The following is a 20168-nucleotide window of genomic DNA, read 5'->3' on the forward strand; positions in this document are numbered from 1 at the left end:
TTGAATTACAGAATGGCCATGAAGCCAAAGAAGAGGAGAAGAGTGGGAGGGGGATGCAAGTACAAGGGTGCAAAGTGGAAGGATTGTCGATAGCAAGCCCTTCTCGATCTATCTCTCTAAATTTCCTCTTTATATCACATGCCCACATGGATCACATATTCACATTGTTAGTTCTCCATATCTGGAGATATTCCAAAAATAAATTTCAACCATTAAAAGAAAAACAGAAGGAAAACCAAAAGCCTCAAAAGAGAAAATGGTTAAAAGTAAGCAATTGAGAAAAGACACTGAAAGGAAAACGCCGAGGTCCGTCAGATGAAAGCCGGGTTAGCTAAGCGATCAGTTTTAAAAACAAAAACCATGAGAACCAACAAACAATCATAAAATTAACCTAAAATGCAGACATTTATGTGAAAAATCACAACTTGAAACTGATTTTGCAGTCTCTAAGCCGGGTTTCCCATATGGGTTTTGTTTGGAATCGAATAAAAACTTCGACTTTGAAGTTGGATTTGAATGATGATGATGATGAAGAGATTGTGTGTGTTTTTCAATGTGATGATGATAATTATCATTGATGTGGGTTTTGGGTTTCGCTCGAGAACTAAAAGCTCTTTCGCTTGAGTGAATATATTTTCCAGTTCTGGCTCCTCGTCTGTGTTTGAGAATTTTCCAAAATCCGCCATTATTAGCGTTGCTAATTGTGACAATAATTTTAGTTAAGTTTTGTGATGAATTGAGTTTAAAGTGCAGTTCAACGGCTAACTCTTGATTCTGGTGTTTTGTTCTTCATACTCATAAGCTACCCAAATGGATTTGAAATCTGCATTGCTGGAATTCAGTGGTGGAGGTTGGCTTGAGAAGAAACTCCTTTTGTGTTCTCAATTTGATGGTTAAAACGGCATCGTTATATTTCTCACAACCGGTTATAAACGGGAGTCTCTTGCGTTAACTTTTTTAGTGACTGGCTGCTAACCGGTTAAACCAATTCCATTTAACTGCTGTCATGCTCACTTGGCATGTGTTTATTGGTTAGGTAGTCATATCACGGACTGTAAGTTACGGTAAACGTAACTTAGAGAGGTCCTTATTATTATTGATTATTACGTTCGGTAAAAGGCACATGCATTCATGCAATGCATGTAGGGGCAAGATCTCTTTCAGGATTTTGTACGACTTGCTTATAGGTTGATGCTATAGATGCATACCTCGTATGGCAAGTTTTGACTTTGGAAGCCCAACAATTAATGTGTTCCTAATTGTGTGGCAGGTTCTACTTCAATCACGGCACTCTATTTTACATAAACTGTTACACGGTTAATTATTTGACCGTCAGGTTAACGGATTATGATCCTCTCTTGATCTGAGTACTTTTAATTTTTTTATAAATTTTATGCCACCTGTGTTTTAGTGTTAGTGGATGATTATGATTTAATTATTTTTTCTTTTTAATTTATTAATCACTAATCATATTAAAATTTACTCAGATGAAAATCAGATCAGGAGATGATCATAATCTCATATCAACACTCTTTCGTCCATTTAAATTAAATCCGATATGGTTATTAAATGCAGTAGATTAATCCAAAAATTATTTCTGTTCTAACCCTACAAAACATTATTTATCGTAAATTATAGATTTTTACACCAAAATCTTCTGTGTATCTTCCGGGTAGCAGGTAAGTATATTATAGAAAGCTTTTCGTGCCGGGGATTAATTATCATCATCATCATCATTTACGACAATCAAGACATGATTAAACATACCAACTTGAGGCTTGAGAGGCTTGATACTTGATCTCAAGAGCTTTGTATTTCAAAGAACTAGCACGTGCCTTGAGGTGACTAATATTTTTAGAAAATCAAAATATAACGTAGAGCTGCGTTGACAAATATGATCCTCGACACAGCAAATCCAAATTAATAATCTACAAATATTTCAAATTAGTTTTTTAATTATTACATTTAGCAGTTCATCTATACATATATATGATCCTGGACATAGCTAGCTAGCTGCCATGCAGGCTCCTCGGGATCATATGAATCAATGAATGAGTCATTTAGTGCGGTGGAAGGAACAATGAATAATCCTTTAGGGAGTCGAGACATATCAATTATTGTATATTTGTTTATTTAATTAATTTTTTTTTCATTTATTTCCTAGCAGAATCTTTCCTTTCCTTTACTCATAGATTAATTAATTATTCAAGTTAAAATATTAAGTCGGCAGCTAGTCACATTACAATAGAGGTCTTGTACAGTTCAGAATTTTATTTACATGGTACCTAATTAAATACATAATTTTGTAAGCCAAATCTGAGTTTGCCAGATTGTGTTATTCTTAGAAAAAAAATGGTGAAAATATGAAAATTATTATTGGATATTGGATAATACTTGAGAAACAGTTGATCCCAAAAATCAATAATTGCATAAATCACAAACCAAGAGGGATCCCAGGGACGCATTCGTATAAACTCTTTTAATTTCATCCAATTTTCTTTAGTAATTTCCTCTCCTAAATCTTGAAAAATCTCGCGTCACAAAGAGATGTAGGGTGTGTTTGGGAGCGAGCTGTTGTAGCTTTTAAGTTGCAGCTGTTGTGGAATAAAAGTTATAGCTATGACATAGAAGTTGGGAAAAAAAAATTTCTTAAGCTGTCAAAGTTCAATTACAAGTGTTACTAAACACCTTAATAATTAAGTTTTGGCAGCCCAGCTACCTCACCACACTCCTAAATAGAGTAGTAATGATTGTACATGGTACAATTAAAAATTTATATTTACTGTGGAAAAGATGGGAAAAAAAAAATTATTAAGCTGCCAAAGCCTAGCTGACGTTTTCTTTTTTCCTTTTTCTATAATGAGTTCGATGCACCTGCCGTTGCATTTGTTTTATGACATAAGCACTAAAATCAAACATCATCATGAAGTAAGAAGGTCGACCCATTATAGTTTGTGTGGTTATAAAGTTACATATATACAACCGTTTGCTCAAATCAAACACCTCAAAAGAAATTCAAACTTTCTAAATCTTATTAATATTCACATTCTGAAGGGACAGAGGAAAGACACAGACATTGTTGTACCTCTCTGTCCATTCATAAACACTCGAGAGGAAAGATAGAGACATATCTCAGATACTGAGCTGTTACCGTTCTTTTAACTCATGAAAGTTCTTTAAATGAATGTTAAAGCCTCTCTCTTGGCCTTCTAGGTTTATATAGCTTAGCATTGCTTGCTACACAATAATACAACAGCAGCTAGCAATGCAAATGGATGCAGGTCAAGCTTCATTTAGAATCAGCAGTGCACGTTTAGGCAGTTCAAGCATATGGAGAAACAATACGCTTGATGTTTTTGCAAGGTCTTCAAGAGAAGATACTTATGATGATGATGAAGCATTGACATGGGCAGCTATCGAGAAACTGCCTACTTATCTGCGTGTGCAGAGAGGGATGCTTACTGCAGATGAAGGCCAAGCAAGGGAGGTTGATATTAAGAATCTTGGATTCATAGAAAGAAGGAATCTTATAGAGAGGCTTCTTAAAATTGCTGAAGAAGATAATGAGAAGTTCTTGTTGAAGCTCAAGGTCCGCATTGAAAGGTACTATTTAACTTGTAATTTTTTTTTTCCATTTCTTTGTGCTTTTAGAGTTTACACCATTTTAATGACGGTTGTTTCGTTATGTTTGATATTTAATTTCAGGGTGGGGCTTGATATTCCCACAATTGAAGTCCGGTTCGAGCATTTAAATGTTGAAGCAGAAGCTTATATAGGAAGTAGAGCTTTACCAACTGTCTTCAATTCCTGTGCTAACATGTTAGAGGTGTGTATATCATAGGCTTAAATTTATCTGTGAATTTTCACCGGTGACTTTTCTAAAGTTTTGTTCTGTTTCTTTGCACAGGGCTTCTTGAATTACCTTCACGTTCTTCCTAGTAGAAAGAAACCACTAACAATTCTTCATGATGTCAGTGGAATCATCAAACCTCGAAGGTGAGAAGATTGACATTAGTTCTTTCAGAAACCATCAATTATAAACTCTTCAAAGTCTCAATAAATTGATTCATTTTTTGCAGATTGGCATTGCTTTTAGGCCCTCCAAGCTCTGGAAAGACCACCTTACTATTAGCTTTGGCTGGAAAACTTGGAAAAGATTTGAAAGTAAGCAAGCAATTAATATTACATTCGTCTACAAATGTTTCTATCTTTTTTATTGTTTCATCTTATTAGCTAACATGGGCACAAATCAAAATTCAGTTTTCGGGTAGGGTCACATACAATGGACATGGAATGGAAGAGTTTGTGCCGCAAAGGACATCGGCTTATATAAGCCAGAATGATCTTCATATTGGAGAGATGACAGTGAGAGAGACACTGGCTTTCTCGGCAAGATGCCAAGGAGTTGGACCCCGTTATGGTCAGTGTACTTTTGCCTATTGTAGTTACTTAAATAAAATTGCATAAGCTAAACAATAAACCAATGATTCTGTGTATGCAGAGGTGTTGCAGGAACTGTCAAGAAGAGAAAAGGCTGCAAATATCAAGCCAGATCCTGATATTGATCTTATCATGAAGGTGAGATAAAAAAAAAATTGATTTAGTATCTACAAAGTTTCTGTCATGGCAATTTTTTTTTTTTTATAATTTACCGATAAATGATTTTTGCAGGCAGCATCATTAGAAGGGCAGGAGAAAAATGTGGTTACAGATTATGTGCTCAAGGTGCCTAGAGATTTGGAATCCTGATTCTCCGTAATTAATTTAGTAATATCTATGTAATCAAATGCCTAAAGTTGACAAATTTTCATGCCGGAATCGTGGTTTCACGACGGTTCCTCGATTTTGAAAATGTGCAGATTTTGGGACTAGAAGTGTGCGCAGATACAATGGTGGGAGATGAAATGTTAAGAGGAATCTCTGGCGGGCAAAGGAAGCGTCTCACGACAGGGGAGATGCTTGTTGGGCCTGCAAGAGCACTTTTCATGGACGAAATATCTACTGGTTTGGACAGCTCAACGACTTACCAAATAGTGAACTCTTTGAGACAGTCCATTCACATTCTCAATGGAACTGCAGTAATCTCTCTTCTCCAGCCAGCACCGGAAACTTATGAACTGTTTGATGATCTAATTCTTCTCTCAGATGGGCAAATTGTTTACCAAGGTCCCCGTGAAAATGTGCTCGAGTTCTTTGAACGCATGGGCTTCAAGTGCCCCGAGAGGAAAGGAGTTGCTGACTTCTTACAAGAGGTAAGTTCATATCTTGAAAAGATGTAATATTTTTGGACACTTAAACAACCTTTTTGAAACAAATTGACATATATATGTTTTTGTTTATTTTCTTGTGGGGTTGCTAAATAGGTGACTTCAAGGAAAGATCAAGAGCAGTACTGGGCAAATAAAGATGAGCCTTATAGCTTTGTTACTGCAAAGGAATTTTCTGAAGTGTTTCAATCATTTCATATTGGCCAAAAGCTAGGTGATGAGCTTGCTACTCCATTCGACAAGTCCAAAAGCCACCCCGCTGCTTTAACAACCAAGAAGTATGGTGCAAGCAAGAAGGAACTGTTGAAAGCTTGCTTCGCAAGAGAATATTTGCTCATGAAGAGGAACTCATTCGTCTACTTTTTTAAAATGTTTCAGGTGAGTAACGTTTTAAGTAACTTACGATAGAGAAAAAAAGAATTTCTAATTAAGGATTTCAACATGACCTAATTTTGTTTTTCAATTTTCAGATATTTTTCTCGGCTTCTGTGGCAATGACTTTGTTTCTGAGAACTGAGATGCACCGGAGTACAGTAGAAGATGGTGGGATTTATATGGGAGCTTTGTTCTTTGCTGTCATCACAATAATGTTTAACGGATTCTCAGAGCTTTCAATGACTATCATGAAACTTCCTGTCTTTTACAAGCAAAGGGACTTTCTCTTTTTTCCTGCATGGGCATACTCGTTACCTACGTGGATCCTTAAGATACCAATAACCTTTATTGAAGTTGGCATTTGGGTTTTCATGACTTACTATGTTGTAGGCTTCGAATCCAACATTGAAAGGTGTGTAAAACGATCACTTTACATCTCAAAGTTTCACTTTTTTGGGTTCTATAACTTGATAAATGTCTCCATTTACAGGTTTGTCAAGCAGTACTTTTTGCTCCTATGCGTAAATCAGACAGCTTCAGGACTCTTCCGACTAATGGGTGCACTTGGAAGGAATATAATTGTTGCAAACACATTTGGTTCATTTGCTAACCTTACAGTCCTTGTTCTGGGTGGATTTATCTTATCAAGAGGTGAAAAGAATAACTCAATTCAACCTAAAAGTTTTTTACGGGGATGTGAATATAACTCTGACGAAAGAACCTTTTATGTTTTGCATCAGATGATGTTAAGAAATGGTGGTTATGGGGTTATTGGTTCTCACCAATGATGTATGGGCAGAATGCTTTAGCAGTGAATGAATTTCTCGGCAAGAGCTGGGGTCATGTAAGAATCTTTTTCCTCAAGTTTGTGAAGAAATAACATTAGAACGACAGCTAATTTCTTTTTCAACTTTTGGGTCCTAGGTCCCTCCTAATTCCACAGAACCATTAGGTGTTGTAATCTTGAAGTCTCGTGGCCTTTTCCCTAATGCATATTGGTATTGGATTGGAGTAGGAGCTTTGCTCGGATATGTTCTTCTATTCAATTTCCTTTTTACCGTGGCTCTGAAGTATCTTGATCGTAAGCACCCTCTTTTTTACACTTCTTTTAAAGCTCAAGGTGAATATTCTGATTATTGGAATAATTTGCTGCAGCATTTGGGAAGCCTCAGGCTATATTATCCGAAGAGGCCTTGGCTAAGAAAAATGCTTGCAAAACTGAGGAGCCTGTGGAGTTATCATCCGGAGTACAGAGCTCTTATGGTGAGTTATGAGTTGAGACTTTTTCGTTTCCATTTCATAACTTCGTGGAAAAGAAATTAGAATATCAATTCCTTTGAATATAAATGCAGACAGAGGGAATGAAAGCCATAGAAATGTATCATTCAGGACTTTGTCTGCAAGAGTAAGAAGCTTCAATGAAGCAGATCAGAATAGAAAGCGGGGAATGATTCTTCCTTTTGAACCTCACTCCATCACTTTTGATGATATCAGATACGCATTAGACATGCCACAGGTACTCTCAAGTTTCCCCTGATTTAAGCATTTTCAAATTGTTGAGTTTTTATGTCACTGCTTTATTGTGGCTATCATAACCAAAGGAAACCTTCACATTCTTTGCACTAAAAATTTCCTGCATACTGAAATCAGCTATTCTGTTTACAGGAAATGAAAGCTCAAGGTATTCCTGATGATCGGCTAGAATTTTTGAAGGGTGTGAGTGGTGCTTTTAGGCCAGGAGTCCTCACAGCCCTAATGGGTGTCAGTGGTGCTGGCAAGACCACTCTAATGGATGTTTTGGCCGGAAGGAAAACAGGTGGATACGTCAGTGGTAGTATCACAATATCTGGGTACCCAAAGAACCAAGAAACTTTTGCTCGCATTTCAGGATACTGTGAGCAAACTGATATCCACTCACCTCACGTTACAGTCTACGAGTCCTTAGTTTATTCTGCTTGGCTTAGATTGCCGCCTGAGGTTGATTCTGATACTAGAAAGGTATTGCTAGAAACATATTGATCAACCCGCAATTTTCTTCTCTACAATTTGAATTGGTTTAGGTTGCTGACCAGATTTTAACTGATGGTCGGCAGATGTTTGTGGAGGAAGTAATGGAACTTGTGGAGCTGAATCCAATAAGGGAAGCACTTGTCGGATTGCCTGGTGTGAGTGGACTGTCGACTGAACAAAGGAAAAGGCTAACCATTGCAGTGGAGCTTGTTGCAAATCCATCTATAATATTTATGGATGAGCCAACTTCTGGTTTAGATGCTAGGGCAGCAGCAATAGTAATGAGAACAGTGAGGAACACGGTGGACACAGGACGAACCGTGGTTTGCACAATTCACCAGCCAAGCATTGATATTTTTGATGCCTTTGATGAGGTAACACATCTTCTTAATTCAATATTAATGAACTGTCAATTTATTTTGGTTACCATAGAAACTAATGGTAACTTTTATGTTGCATTTCAGCTACTCCTGATGAAACGGGGAGGTGAAGAGATATATGTTGGTCCATTAGGCCGCCATTGTTCCCAACTGATCAAGTACTTTGAGGTGAGGCTAAAACACTAATGATGTTCAAGATATTTTCCATTTTATCAAGAAATTATAAACTCGTGTGGCCATTGTTTATAAAGGGAATTGATGGAGTACCTAAGATTAAAGAGGGTTACAATCCTGCAACTTGGATGTTAGAAGTTACAACACCAGCACAAGAAGCAGCTCTTGGAATCAACTTCGCCAAAGTGTACAAAAATTCTGAGTTATACAAGTAAGACGACCTCACAGTTTCACAAATAGAAGAAAATTGCTTTCATTTACATTTTTAAGCTTCTGTGCTTTATTTTTATTGTATTTGATCTTGAAACAATGCAGGGGAAACAAAGAGATGATCAAGGAACTAAGCATACCTCCCCCGGGTTCAAAAAATCTATACTTTCAAACCAGATATTCACAGTCTTTCTTCACACAGTGCATGGCTTGTCTGTGGAAGCAGCATCTCTCATATTGGCGAAACCCACCGTACACCGCAGTGAGACTTTTCTTCACAACTTTTATAGCTTTGATGTTTGGGACAATTTTCTGGGATATAGGCTCCAAAAGGTAAGATGAAAAGTAGAGCAAATTGCAAATTCAAAGTCACAGTTAGTCTCATCACTATCCCTAATTCTTGTGGAACTTTTGGCAAGCACAGAGCAAACCGACAAGATCTCTTTAATGCAATGGGCTCAATGTATGCTGCTATTCTCTTTCTTGGGGTACAAAATGCAACATCAGTGCAGCCGGTTGTGGCTGTTGAGAGAACTGTCTTTTATAGAGAAAGAGCTGCGGGCATGTATTCAGCTTTGCCATACGCCTTTGGCCAGGTACTATAATACTCTGATGACAAGAAGCTTCTCTAAGTTACTGCAAGTACCATGTCTTACCAAATCTCATTGCTTTGCAGGTTGTGATTGAGCTGCCTCACATCTTCATACAGGCTGTTATATACGGGGTAATAGTATATGCCATGATTGGATTTGACTGGACAGTCAGCAAGTTTTTGTGGTACCTCCTCTTCATGTACCTCACATTTTTATACTTCACGTTGTACGGGATGATGACTGTGGCCGTAACTCCAAACCATAACATTGCTGCCATCATTGCCTCCGCCTTCTATGTATTATGGAACCTTTTTTCAGGATTTATCATTCCTCGACCTGTAAGTTACTATCATCCTTTTGTGCTTCTTTTTACTTTCTTTCTGTATTGAGTCGACAAAAGGAAACTTCAACAGTTCAACCAACGAGGACTAAGCTTCTTCTGTAACAGAGGATGCCAATTTGGTGGAGATGGTACTGTTGGATATGCCCCGTCTCGTGGACACTGTATGGACTTGTTGCTTCCCAATTTGGAGATGTGAATGACACATTTGATTCTGGCCAGAAGGTAGGAGATTTTGTGAAGGATTATTTTGGGTATGATCACGATATGTTAGGAGTCGTTGCAGTAGTACATGTGGGATTGGTTGTGCTCTTCGGCTTCACCTTTGCGTATTCAATCAAGGCGTTCAACTTCCAACATAGATGAGCAGTGGGGATGTTACATACTTGCATATACCAACATAAAGATGCGTCTTCCCCAAGTCTGGTCTTGGCTTTCTTCCAGATCAAGCAAACCAGAAAAATGCACACTGGACCTTCTAGAGCCTACGCCGAAGGCCTATTAAGGCGACTCTCTCCCAGAAGAAGAAATATTCAATGCAAGAATTTTGTCGAGTGAATTATGTATCTCTTTTTTGTGCACTTGTCTCTTTTTCTCTTCCCTTTTTCGGATGCATGTACATATACATATATGATACAAAAAGCAAAAACAAAAAATTTCCTAAGAATTCTACTGCCAACATGGGAGCGTATGGAACCGCAGGGGCTACCATTACACCGCTCAGAACTGTTTCTAATGAAAGATTCACTAGAGATCACAAAGATTTTTCTTTTTTCTTTTTTTTTTCCCCCTTCTGGTCCCTTCAAAGTTCAAAGCAATCGAAAACTCCGATTAACTTCAGAAGTTTTGACTTAAATTGAGAGCTCAGAACCAGCCGAACATCACAAATAGACAGTCTTTGAATGTTGATGTCCTTGATGAGATTTATGAGTAGTCAATATTACAACAGAATAATTACATGCAACAAACGACAACTCATCAAGATACCAAAACATCACAGAAATTGAAAGTTTTTGTACGACAGAAAAAAGAGTGCCGCCCACTTTCAACTCCAACCCCACGTATGAAAAACTTAAAATTGATCAGCTATTATTATTCTGCAGCTTGATGCAAAAGTTGAATCGAAAATAGCAGACACATAATGCAGTAAAATAATTGTACCTAAACAATATAAATGAGTTGTTTCAAAAAAACAAATTAAAAAACCAATTTAAATGAGAACAATATATTGTTATCAACATGCCGCTGCATATATTACAGTTGAACTCAATTCTCTCGTTATCTAAGACTACAATTAAATTAGAAGGGGGTAAAGGACAAATAGACAAGCATTCGTCACCATCTCAATTTCCTAAGCTATCCAAGAAGCTTTGCAACTCCCTCAAACCCTCAGCAGAAAAGCTCCTTTGCACCCTTGAGCGCGGAGCAATCAAGTTTGGAGGAGGCTGGGATTGAAAGCAAACCACAACTACAGCTAAATTATCCCCGCTCTTTCTCTTCAATGCCTCATCAACAAGATCCTTGCTACACATGACTGGATCATTGTGCTCCTGAAGCCTCCTCCGAGCAAAATCCACAGCATTTTGGCTCATAAACACATCCCAGACCCCATCGCATGCTATGATGAGGAATTCATCCTCCTCGGTCAGTTTCGTAGACATAAGCTCTGGCTCGGCACTGAGTGGGCCACCATCTGCACCTTTCATTCCTTCCACGTGCCAGTCTCCTAAAGCCCGAGCTACATTAAGTTGCCCATTGAGGTAACCATCATAGACATACCCCCCAGATGCCTCAATGCGCTTCTTTTCTTTGCTGCAAACAGGCTTATGATCCCTTGACATTTCAATAGCTTTACCACGGCGACACAAAACTGCTCGACAATCTCCAACATTTGCCACCACCAGCCTCCTGGCACCGAAACAAAGATTAACATAAAAGAACTTAAGTCCTCATAATAGAAACCACATTAAGATAAATTTACATTCATGAACCTACTATCCAGAAAACCCCAAATTTGAAGATGGACAATTGATTTTGGCATGTCACTAATGGCACCAAGAAGAAATGGATATAGATAAGAGATAAATCCCACTGGCCATAATGATCAGAAAATAAAAAATTCCCAATGAATAATATTGCCATAAAGTCATAAACTAGAGTATCACAATCAAACTAGTGTGACTAAAAAATGGAAAAGAAGAGAAAGAGGGAATTGGTTTGCTTTCAAAAGCTGTTGAAATTCAGAAAACTCACCAAATCCAGTGTAGCAGTTAACCTGTAACAGTTTAAATTTGCATGTACAAAATTCCCAATGTTAAACAAAGATGGTCATTCATTTTCCTCAAGTTTAGGACTACAACTCAAGAACAAATGATAATAATGGTAACGAAGCAATGAACATCATGTCAATTATCAATTATCAAGACTCTAGGCTAATACACAGGCTTTAGAGACACTATTTGGTTTAGAATCATATGGACATTTGACCAGCAAGAGAACTCTTATCCCACGAAAGTATATTCAAAAGACTTGAGGCATAAAACTTGAAATCATAATCAGCATATTCAGTCGGACAAAAAAAACTAACCTCCCAAAAACCAGAGCTGCTAATGCAGTGGTACCAGAGGCAAGGGCAGCATCCAAGGAGCAAGCTTCTGCAAAAGCACTATCAGTTTGCAGAAAAGCTGAAGCAACAACCCTCTCAATTTCCTGAGGAAATTCCTCATCCTCAGTGATGAATCTAGGCAAATGACAGCTGGCAAAGTCTGCAGCATGCTTTCCACCATGTCCGTCAAACATCTGATCATCAGAATGAAAAATATTTTAAAATTCCACAGTATGCAATACGTAGAAACTACTGCTCCTACCTTGACTATCCCGATCTCCTAACAAAGTATGCAACCCACACAAGGAAGCAAGTCAATTACAAAAAATTTTTATGCGTCCTAATACTTTTCCTACTCTGCTGTATTAAGTAGAAACAAGCAACAAAGCACCACTACAATCACCACACATCACTGCAACAACCATATAAGTCAATGCACACAAGTAAAGGTAATGGAAAAGAAAATACCCCATAGAAGGCACTGGGCTCATCTATTAAATTCTTGAGTCCATAATCACTCATAAAATTGTCAACACACAAAAATACATCTTCCATGGTTGGACGAAGTCCAATGTCAGCCCATGCTCCAGAGCGGACAACTGGAACAAACTCAGTCTCATGATTTCCAACGCCAAGCACAGGTTCAACAGAAACATCCAAAGCCGTCGTTGTCTTCACCTGCTAAAGCCCCAATCAAATCCTCAAGAAAACATGCATACCCATAATGTAGAACTCCAAACAGAGAATATATATATATATATAAGGATACGTAATACTGTTCACATAAAATGTACAATTGCCCAATGTACTAGCTCAAAACTGAAAATAAAGTCCAGTAAAAAAGAATTAGGATCCTTCAAATCTTATATCAAATTAAAATCGACCAACAACTTTTGAAGTTTGTAAGTCAAGAATTGTACAAGAAATCAAATGAATAACCGATAAATAAATTTGAAATATAAAAAACTCTAAAAATTGAGGAAATTAAAAAAAAAATAATTACAAGAGATGCGTGGCGAACGAGCGACTTCTTACGGGGCACTACCACGCGGTCATTCGTCAAACCCGTACGATCAGCCGCCGTAGGAGGGTTTGGTGGGCGACCACTCCTGCTCGAACTCCCATTCTCTAAACGACCAATTTCTTCACTTGCCTCCATCTTGTTCCACCATCACATCAACTGTTCTAAACTCACTGAGTCGGTTACCGAGTTAAATCGGAAACAGATTGAAATCAATGAAATCAAAATCAGAGCTTTAATGGAGTTGGCTCGGTGGTAACTGAACAGAATTTTAATAGTAACTTAAAGCCAAAAAAAAGTCAAATCCTTTTTAGGGTTTCGATAGAGGGTAGTTACAATGAGTGATATTGGAGTTTCGAGTACCCAAAAACAAAAAAAAAAACAAAAAATCGAGTGTTTTAACGAGATTGTGAGAATTAGGGTTTACTGAAAAAGCTGAAATTAGGGTTTTAGAGACCAAACTGTTGTGATCTACGGAGACGGGAGGAAAGAGCGAGGGATTTTGGGCGATTGACACGAGGGGTCTCGATTTTTGGTGAATGCGGAGTCGTAACTGGTCGGTTTGGCAAAAACGGTGTCGTCTCGGTCTTTGGGCAGTTGCGGGTGGTGATGGGTGTTGAGGTTTAAGATTTTTAAGGATCTTCAAACTTCAATTACAAGAATATTTCTACCCTTTGGAATTTATTATGCCCCTAATTAATAATAATGGTGAAGTGTTACGACGGTAACCTTCGCCTCTATTGTTGACTGTTGGGTGATTTAATTAATTTTGTTTTATATAATATACGGTTGGTATGAATCTGGAATCTGGAATCTGGGGCATGTGATTTCACATGCTTAATTATGATTTGAATATATGTTAAATAATAAATAGTGTGAATCATGTTGATTGACTTTTAAGATAATTCAGGTAAGGGAATTAATCCATATCTTAAATTTCGTCATTAACAAGGTACAATTCATTATTCAAGAAAAAAAAACAGGAAAAAAAAAAGGTGCAATTCATGGCATTGTATAATAAACATCTATTCATTTGGAAAGTAAAAAAGTTATAATAATTTTAATTAGTGATGTAATGATATCGTTTTTAGTCTCTTTGAAAAGAGTAATAATAAAATCTTAGTATTTAAAATTTAACTTGAGTACTAATCATTAATCATTAATATTTATTATTATTATTATTATTATTATTATTATTATTGAGAAAGAGAAAGAGAAAAAAAAAATTGGACTTAAATAATATTCTACCATTTCGTATCAATCGAATCGCCAACAGCACTAGTAGTTATTTGTTTCTCATTACTTCAACGGATGAGAAAATCTCAAATAATGCAGAGAGCAAACAAAGTTTCTTATAACATCCGAATACTTGAATTATTGCTGGGATTAGTAGGGCTGTATCTGAATGGACGGGAGACTTTAAAAAAAAAAAAATTAAATAAATAAATAAATAAAAAAGAAAGAAAGAAGAAGAAAATGCAAAATTTGCCACCCAAACAAAGCATACGTAATCAAGATTCTGTATATTTCGGCCGTCGAGATCAGGATTCTTGGAAGCATGGGTATATAAATTGATCACATGAGGGTAAAGTAGCACGTCACCGTCCAGAGAAAGGCCTTGCCAACACGCGTCTCCAAAGTAAAATTTCTTGGCAGTGGCGATAGACGCCAAGCAACTACCAATGCAAATACGAAATTAGGTGGCTTCGGTCCAAACTCGAACCCCACGTGGCAATTCCACAAACCGCCACCGTACTCTGACCATCCACTGTGACATACATACTATTCCTTCTTTTCCCGGCTCTCTTTAACTTGTACAATCAGTCAATCGTGTGTCCATTTATTTATTTATATCCCCGCTGCTTCCTTCTACGTTGCTTGCTTCATTATTAATTGAAAATTTTGAATTAACATGATGGCCATTACGTATAGTTTCTGTCTCAATCTCTCCTCTCCATCTCCCCCATCAAAGATAATTCGATCTCAAACTCAAGCTATTGCACCGTAAGCCCAATTAACCATTAATTAATTATATCATCAATTTATTTCACTAATTAATACCCTCTTCTTCTAACAAAATCGCTCTTAACTTGTTAATTGTATGTACGTTGTTGTTATGTAGGCCGCGGCGTGGAGACGAGAAATGGAGAAAGCAATGCGTGGCGGGAATGGCGGCCGCGTGCATGGCATTCGGAGGAGTTGCTATACAAATGGGCGAGAGCGATGGCAGTGCGATGGCAAAGGAGATGACGACGATGACGACCCCTACTGCAGAGCCGAAAGCGAGGTGGAGTGAAAAGAGAGAGTGCCCGCCGTGGCACCTCAATTCGTTGGAGACCATTGTGCCCGAGAATCTGCCGAGGCCATCGGCTCCGAGGAGATGGGAGGCTGTCCGTAACAGGTATCTTACTAAGGACGCCCCGCCAGTCAAAGTGACGGTTACAAGAGGCAGAAACAATTGCTTTTCCATGTAAATAATTCGAAAATATGTGTGTTCTTATTAGTTTCTTACTTCACTTGTACTTGTCTGCATATGATAATTAATATGATGGCCAAAAAAAATATCCATATTCATTTCTCAATATTGGTGTTGGATGATGATTTTACAAGTTGGGAGAAAATATCAAATGGAGTTCCAAAGTTGCAGTACTGATTTGGTTCTGTGTTTGAGTGGTACCTGTGGTTAGTACTACATTGTAGTACAAATAAATTATTGGATGTTTTGAAAGTGAATTATTTGATGGGGGGGGACGAGAAGTGGACCATAGCACCATGGCGGCGACGTTCGAGCCCACCAAGCATCTGTGGGCCTGTGCGTGACTTGGGCAGCCTCTTGGAAAGAGTTGTGCTATTAACACCCCTGCATTGTTGTCATGACATCCCTTTTCCTTTTTGTTTTTGAGTGGAGCTATTGGCACCCCTACATTATTCTTAAAAAACCCCACTAATTATAATTAAGGACAATTGAAAATTAAACACATATAAATTTTTTTTCCAGCAAATTACTTAATTCATAATCAATCCTTTTCAAAAAAATAAAATTCTATATGTTACTTCTTATTTAACTAAAATAAATTGTACAAATTTAAAATAATCTATTGTTCTCTTTTGATTTCTTATTGATTAAATATTTTTGTACTTAAAATTTCTTTTAAATTATAATTTTAAATATGTGTTATTTTGGCCAATGATTAACACTAAAAAACTTATCACCCATATAACTTTTTAATTTAATTTGTGTGTAGATTAATAATAAAATTGAAAATAATTGAAAAATAGTACAATAATACTTTGAGTTTCAACAATAAAACAAATCAAATGAAAATTGAGAATTTAGAAAAATGTATCTAAAAAAAAGGCTTTTTTGAAAATAAAATGAATATAACTAAAAAGGGGATTTTATGAGGGGATGAGAGGGGTGCCAATAGTTCAACTCTTTGTGTTTTTGGTTGGGGGGGGGGGGGTGGGGTTGGGGTTTGGGTTATCTGATCCACTTTTTGGATTATTATCCAAAAGAAACAAACCAACTCACGTCTTGAAATCACACATTCTCATGCACGCACGACGTAAACCAATCACTCCGTCAAAGTCTGAATGAGAAAAATAAAATAATTAAAAAATATATACACACTTTATTTGGTAATAAAGTTTTACAATATCAATAATGGATAACGGATTGCTAATTAAACTTTTTTTTAATGACTGCAGGCTCCTTATTGGCAATTAAATTCTTATTTTTTAAATCCAATTTAATTCTGCTCATGACTCTCTGCTGATGGTATGTGAGGGTGACACAATGATGTCCGTGTCTCCTTGAGAGGAGATTGTTGCAATTAATTCAAAAAAAATAAGAGCTCAGGGACTGGGATGTTATTATACCAACAAGAATTTGTGTCAAACCGGCGGCTGCGTACAGCCAATAGCGTTGGGCCATGTGGCCGAGTTTTGCTCGGTCTCATCAAAGAACTTGGATCCACCCCCAACCGTTGGGCTGGCCTACCACTTAGCTATGCTGAGGTGGCAGACCGGTTTCACATGTATTTCTCTACTATTATAATAAAAAACCCATATTTCATTTCTCGAGAATCTTGAAGTGTGAGTGATATCTTAGTTGAAGCCTTGAAGATGGATCAGCTCGTGCGAAGAATCACAGTGGTACTAGTGAACGAGAGCAAACACGTGGTAGTGGAATTAAAAGAGAGTTGCCGATTTGCTCCCCGTGGAATATACTCGTATAAAATCGAGCTTGCCCCTCTTAGTCACAGGAATATTCCGGCCACGTTCTTCCACCGACGGACCATCGACTCTTCAAGACCAACTGCCGTCAAGATTTTTGTTGACGGCGTTTACTCCAATGTAGCTTTGACTCCGCGAGACTTTATCCGTTGCTTTTGTTTCATCGTTAGGGTCGATGAAAATGGAGAAGTAAGAGTCGGCGGGATTAAGGCGACAACATGGCTTGATCATCTTCGCAGGATCGAGTATATATTATATTATATTATATTATATTATACGTTTCTTCAACATGATCTTGATACATTAGGCGAATTTATATTGAATTATTGTCGATAAATATGCAACGACGTTCATATTGACAAAATATATTATATTATATTATACGTTTCTTCAACGGATCACCCTATGTTACGTTAACTGTTGTTGTGAGTGCGTGTACATTACGTTTAACGTAACATAGCACTGGCCTTCTTCAACATGATCTTGATACATGTTGTTCGGTCATATTTGTTACGTATTAACATATATTCATATTCTAATATAAACGACGTGTCCTACGTAGTGTGTGTAGGTGCACACACTATAGGACTTGTTGTCTAACTTTTAATAAAGATTACATGTCGTCAAACACTTTTTTAGTATGTATATATGTCATGTCGTCCAAATTTTTTGTACCTAAACAGCATGTCTTTCCTCTTACAATTTACAAGGGTAATTATCATAAATCTCCCCTTAGGTTTAGCGCATTCTCAGTTTGATAGATTGCATCAACGTATTCTCAACCACCTCCTCTGATGTCTGTAGACTTTTTGTTTGCTCGTTTGTTGCTTAATAAAATGACCAAAATACCCCTAGGCTGAAAAAAATTACTTTATTTTACACATATTAAAGAATTGTTGGTAAGTAATTCTGGGTCTATTTTGGCGCCAAATCAAAGTGATTACATTGAAAATATCTTTAATATCCTCTCACAACTTCTTTAAAGTGTATTGCTCAGAGATTACATACCCAACTTTAAGCATTTCTCCATCAACCACAGCCTCAATGTCCATGTAAATAAGGCTGAAAAATGATTCGATGAGAAGGAATTGGTAAATGTTCAAAACATGTAAGATTAAGTTCTGAACAGATTAAATTAATATAAGCTCCAGATTGTAACAAAAAAAAAATTTCCATTTGGCCACTTTGACAGCAAACAAACTATACACTTCAAGCTATCCTCAGCATGCAATTCCATCTTTAATATAACTACAATTATGCCACTACTCAAACTACTTCTTCGCATTCGATAACCATGACAGCCTTAATTTAAAGCATCTTCACTGTTGAAGCTTATTTTGCTTGAATTATAAAGATAAACAACTACAACAAAGCAATGACTCCAAACCCTATTGTCTAAGCTCACTGCTTCAGTGTGAGAGAATGCAACAATCCATGAGATTTTTTCAACCCAAGCCATGTCCATACCATGATTAAGATAAAAACCAAAATCAATTATCCCAACAAGTTGTCTCCAATATTCAATTACATCTGTAATTTAACAAAAATTACCATAAATCCCTGTTCAACAATTAGTTACAGTAGCTTCAACAATTAACAAATTTTTCATACCCATTTTCATTCATACACAAGGTAGCACAAAAAATCACGAGCCATATTCAATCAAAATGAAGTAAACATACATTGACAGCAACCATTATCTACAGCTAACACCAATCGATAGAAAAAAAAAATCAAAGCAACAAAAACACTCCCAAAAAAATTTCGAGACTCATTATTCATATTTTACCTAATTGACTGACCCATTATCCATCTAATAAAACTAACATGCACCATAATAAGCCATTTTCATACCTCATTCGCGGCTTGAGCAAATTGAGGTTGTGGGTCGATGGCAAAACTCACTACTGGTCGGCATCCTTACACCTGACGGTTGTGATTCAGCTGTCTCAGATGTTGGCATCTTCGGTTTCGTCATCATTATCTCTAAATCGTGGCACGATTTTTTTGTTTAAGCATTGCAGAGAAGACGAAAGAGGATTTGCTTTTCGTAGCTTTGGTTGGAGAAAGAAGGTGTCCATTCTCTTTTTCTTTTTTTAAATTTTCAGTGATAATGTCTGTTGGTTAAACTCTTGCTTCCAATTTTACTCAATGGATATTAAAAAATTTCACATCAATTCCAGAACCCAACGTGATATCTTCACTTTTGTTTGAATTTTCTTATCATTAAAGAATTCCATTACCATATTGCCCTCATTCCAATGTGATATTTTCACTTTTGTTTGAATTTTTTTATATTAAAGAGTTATATTACCATTTTGCCCTCACCAAATCAACTTATACGAAACAGCCTACAAACATCAGGGGAGGTGGTTGAGAATACATTGATACAATCTATCAAACTGAGAATACGCTAAACCTCAAGGGAGGTTTTTGATAATTACCCCAATTTACAATTATGTATATTAAGTAGAAGAGTCCTTAATTATTCTTGTCGAATAAGCAAAACCGGCTTGAGTTAATTAGTCATTTCAATTTTTTTGTACTTTAAACTTATTTATTTATTTGGGTCTGAATCTGGATTAGGATGGGACTAATAATTGTTATCTTCTTAATATTTTGATATTTAATTTTTTTAAATCTCTTTTTATTTCCCAAGTAGATTATTTATCTTTGTGTGGTCAAGAATAACTGGCTGATTTTATTAAGTTTTCAATCATGAGTTTAGAATAATTATACGTTGTTTTAAGCAATTGATGAAATTGATGCATTCTTATCAAAATAATGATGAAATATGAGGAGGAAAACAATTTTTTATGTATTTAAGAAAGGGGTCTTCCTATAGCAGATGTAGAGAAAATATACAACTAGTTTGAATTGTAGTTTCAATAATAGGTTGTTATATTCCATTCAAGAGGCTTAATGAAAACAAGATTGAAGGTATGATAGATGCACAG

General features: G+C 36.8%; 3 protein-coding genes across 5 annotated transcripts; 2 read left to right on the plus strand and 1 right to left on the minus strand.

Annotated features, from left to right (window-relative positions):
* Positions 1-3223: 3223 nt before the first annotated feature.
* On the plus strand, positions 3224-10067 carry LOC18054060 (pleiotropic drug resistance protein 1). The gene is made up of 23 exons (XM_006450472.2): positions 3224-3603; positions 3706-3826; positions 3908-3996; positions 4080-4164; positions 4261-4420; positions 4502-4578; positions 4672-4725; positions 4860-5252; positions 5364-5645; positions 5738-6054; positions 6133-6293; positions 6383-6486; positions 6567-6723; positions 6798-6905; positions 6995-7158; positions 7308-7640; positions 7736-8026; positions 8117-8200; positions 8284-8417; positions 8522-8749; positions 8841-9012; positions 9093-9347; positions 9458-10067. Exons 1-23 carry the CDS (start codon positions 3266-3268, stop codon positions 9713-9715), a joined length of 4365 nt encoding a protein of 1454 aa, XP_006450535.2. The 5' UTR covers positions 3224-3265; the 3' UTR covers positions 9716-10067.
* A 457-nt stretch (positions 10068-10524) lies between these two features.
* On the minus strand, positions 10525-13721 carry LOC18054061 (probable protein phosphatase 2C 22). 3 transcript variants are annotated; one of them, XM_024177661.1, is made up of 4 exons: positions 12958-13721; positions 12423-12635; positions 11937-12148; positions 10525-11257 (listed from the first exon to the last, which is right to left on the minus strand). In XM_024177661.1, the coding sequence occupies exons 1-4, from the start codon at positions 13111-13113 to the stop codon at positions 10693-10695; spliced, it is 1146 nt and encodes a 381-aa protein (XP_024033429.1). In that variant the 5' UTR covers positions 13114-13721; the 3' UTR covers positions 10525-10692. The 3 variants fall into 3 exon arrangements, with proteins under 3 accessions (XP_024033429.1, XP_006450537.1, XP_024033430.1); XM_006450474.2 differs by having other exon boundaries at positions 12423-12632; positions 12958-13719; XM_024177662.1 differs by lacking the exon at positions 12423-12635 and having other exon boundaries at positions 12958-13716.
* A 1107-nt stretch (positions 13722-14828) lies between these two features.
* On the plus strand, positions 14829-15553 carry LOC18055287. Its single transcript, XM_006450475.2, has 2 exons — positions 14829-14979; positions 15098-15553. Exons 1-2 carry the CDS (start codon positions 14888-14890, stop codon positions 15447-15449), a joined length of 444 nt encoding a protein of 147 aa, XP_006450538.1. The 5' UTR covers positions 14829-14887; the 3' UTR covers positions 15450-15553.
* Positions 15554-20168: the final 4615 nt, after the last annotated feature.

Source organism: Citrus clementina, unplaced genomic scaffold, assembly GCF_000493195.1.
Source record: "Citrus clementina cultivar Clemenules unplaced genomic scaffold, Citrus_clementina_v1.0 scaffold_1, whole genome shotgun sequence".
NCBI lineage: Eukaryota > Viridiplantae > Streptophyta > Magnoliopsida > Sapindales > Rutaceae > Citrus > Citrus x clementina.

Coding starts and splice junctions, on each gene's coding strand:
- LOC18054060 (XM_006450472.2), top strand. CDS start 3,266: ATGCAAATGGATGCAGGTCAAGCTTCATTTAGAATCAGCAGTGCACGT. Junction 6,906..6,994: donor CGGAGTACAGAGCTCTTATG/GTGAGTTATGAG, acceptor ATATAAATGCAG/ACAGAGGGAATGAAAGCCAT. Junction 8,027..8,116: donor TTTTTGATGCCTTTGATGAG/GTAACACATCTT, acceptor GTTGCATTTCAG/CTACTCCTGATGAAACGGGG.
- LOC18054061 (XM_024177661.1), bottom strand. CDS start 13,113: ATGGAGGCAAGTGAAGAAATTGGTCGTTTAGAGAATGGGAGTTCGAGC. Junction 12,149..12,422: donor AGCCCAGTGCCTTCTATGGG/GTATTTTCTTTT, acceptor TCTGATGATCAG/ATGTTTGACGGACATGGTGG. Junction 11,258..11,936: donor GCAGCTCTGGTTTTTGGGAG/GTTAGTTTTTTT, acceptor TTTCGGTGCCAG/GAGGCTGGTGGTGGCAAATG.
- LOC18055287 (XM_006450475.2), top strand. CDS start 14,888: ATGATGGCCATTACGTATAGTTTCTGTCTCAATCTCTCCTCTCCATCT. Junction 14,980..15,097: donor CAAACTCAAGCTATTGCACC/GTAAGCCCAATT, acceptor GTTGTTATGTAG/GCCGCGGCGTGGAGACGAGA.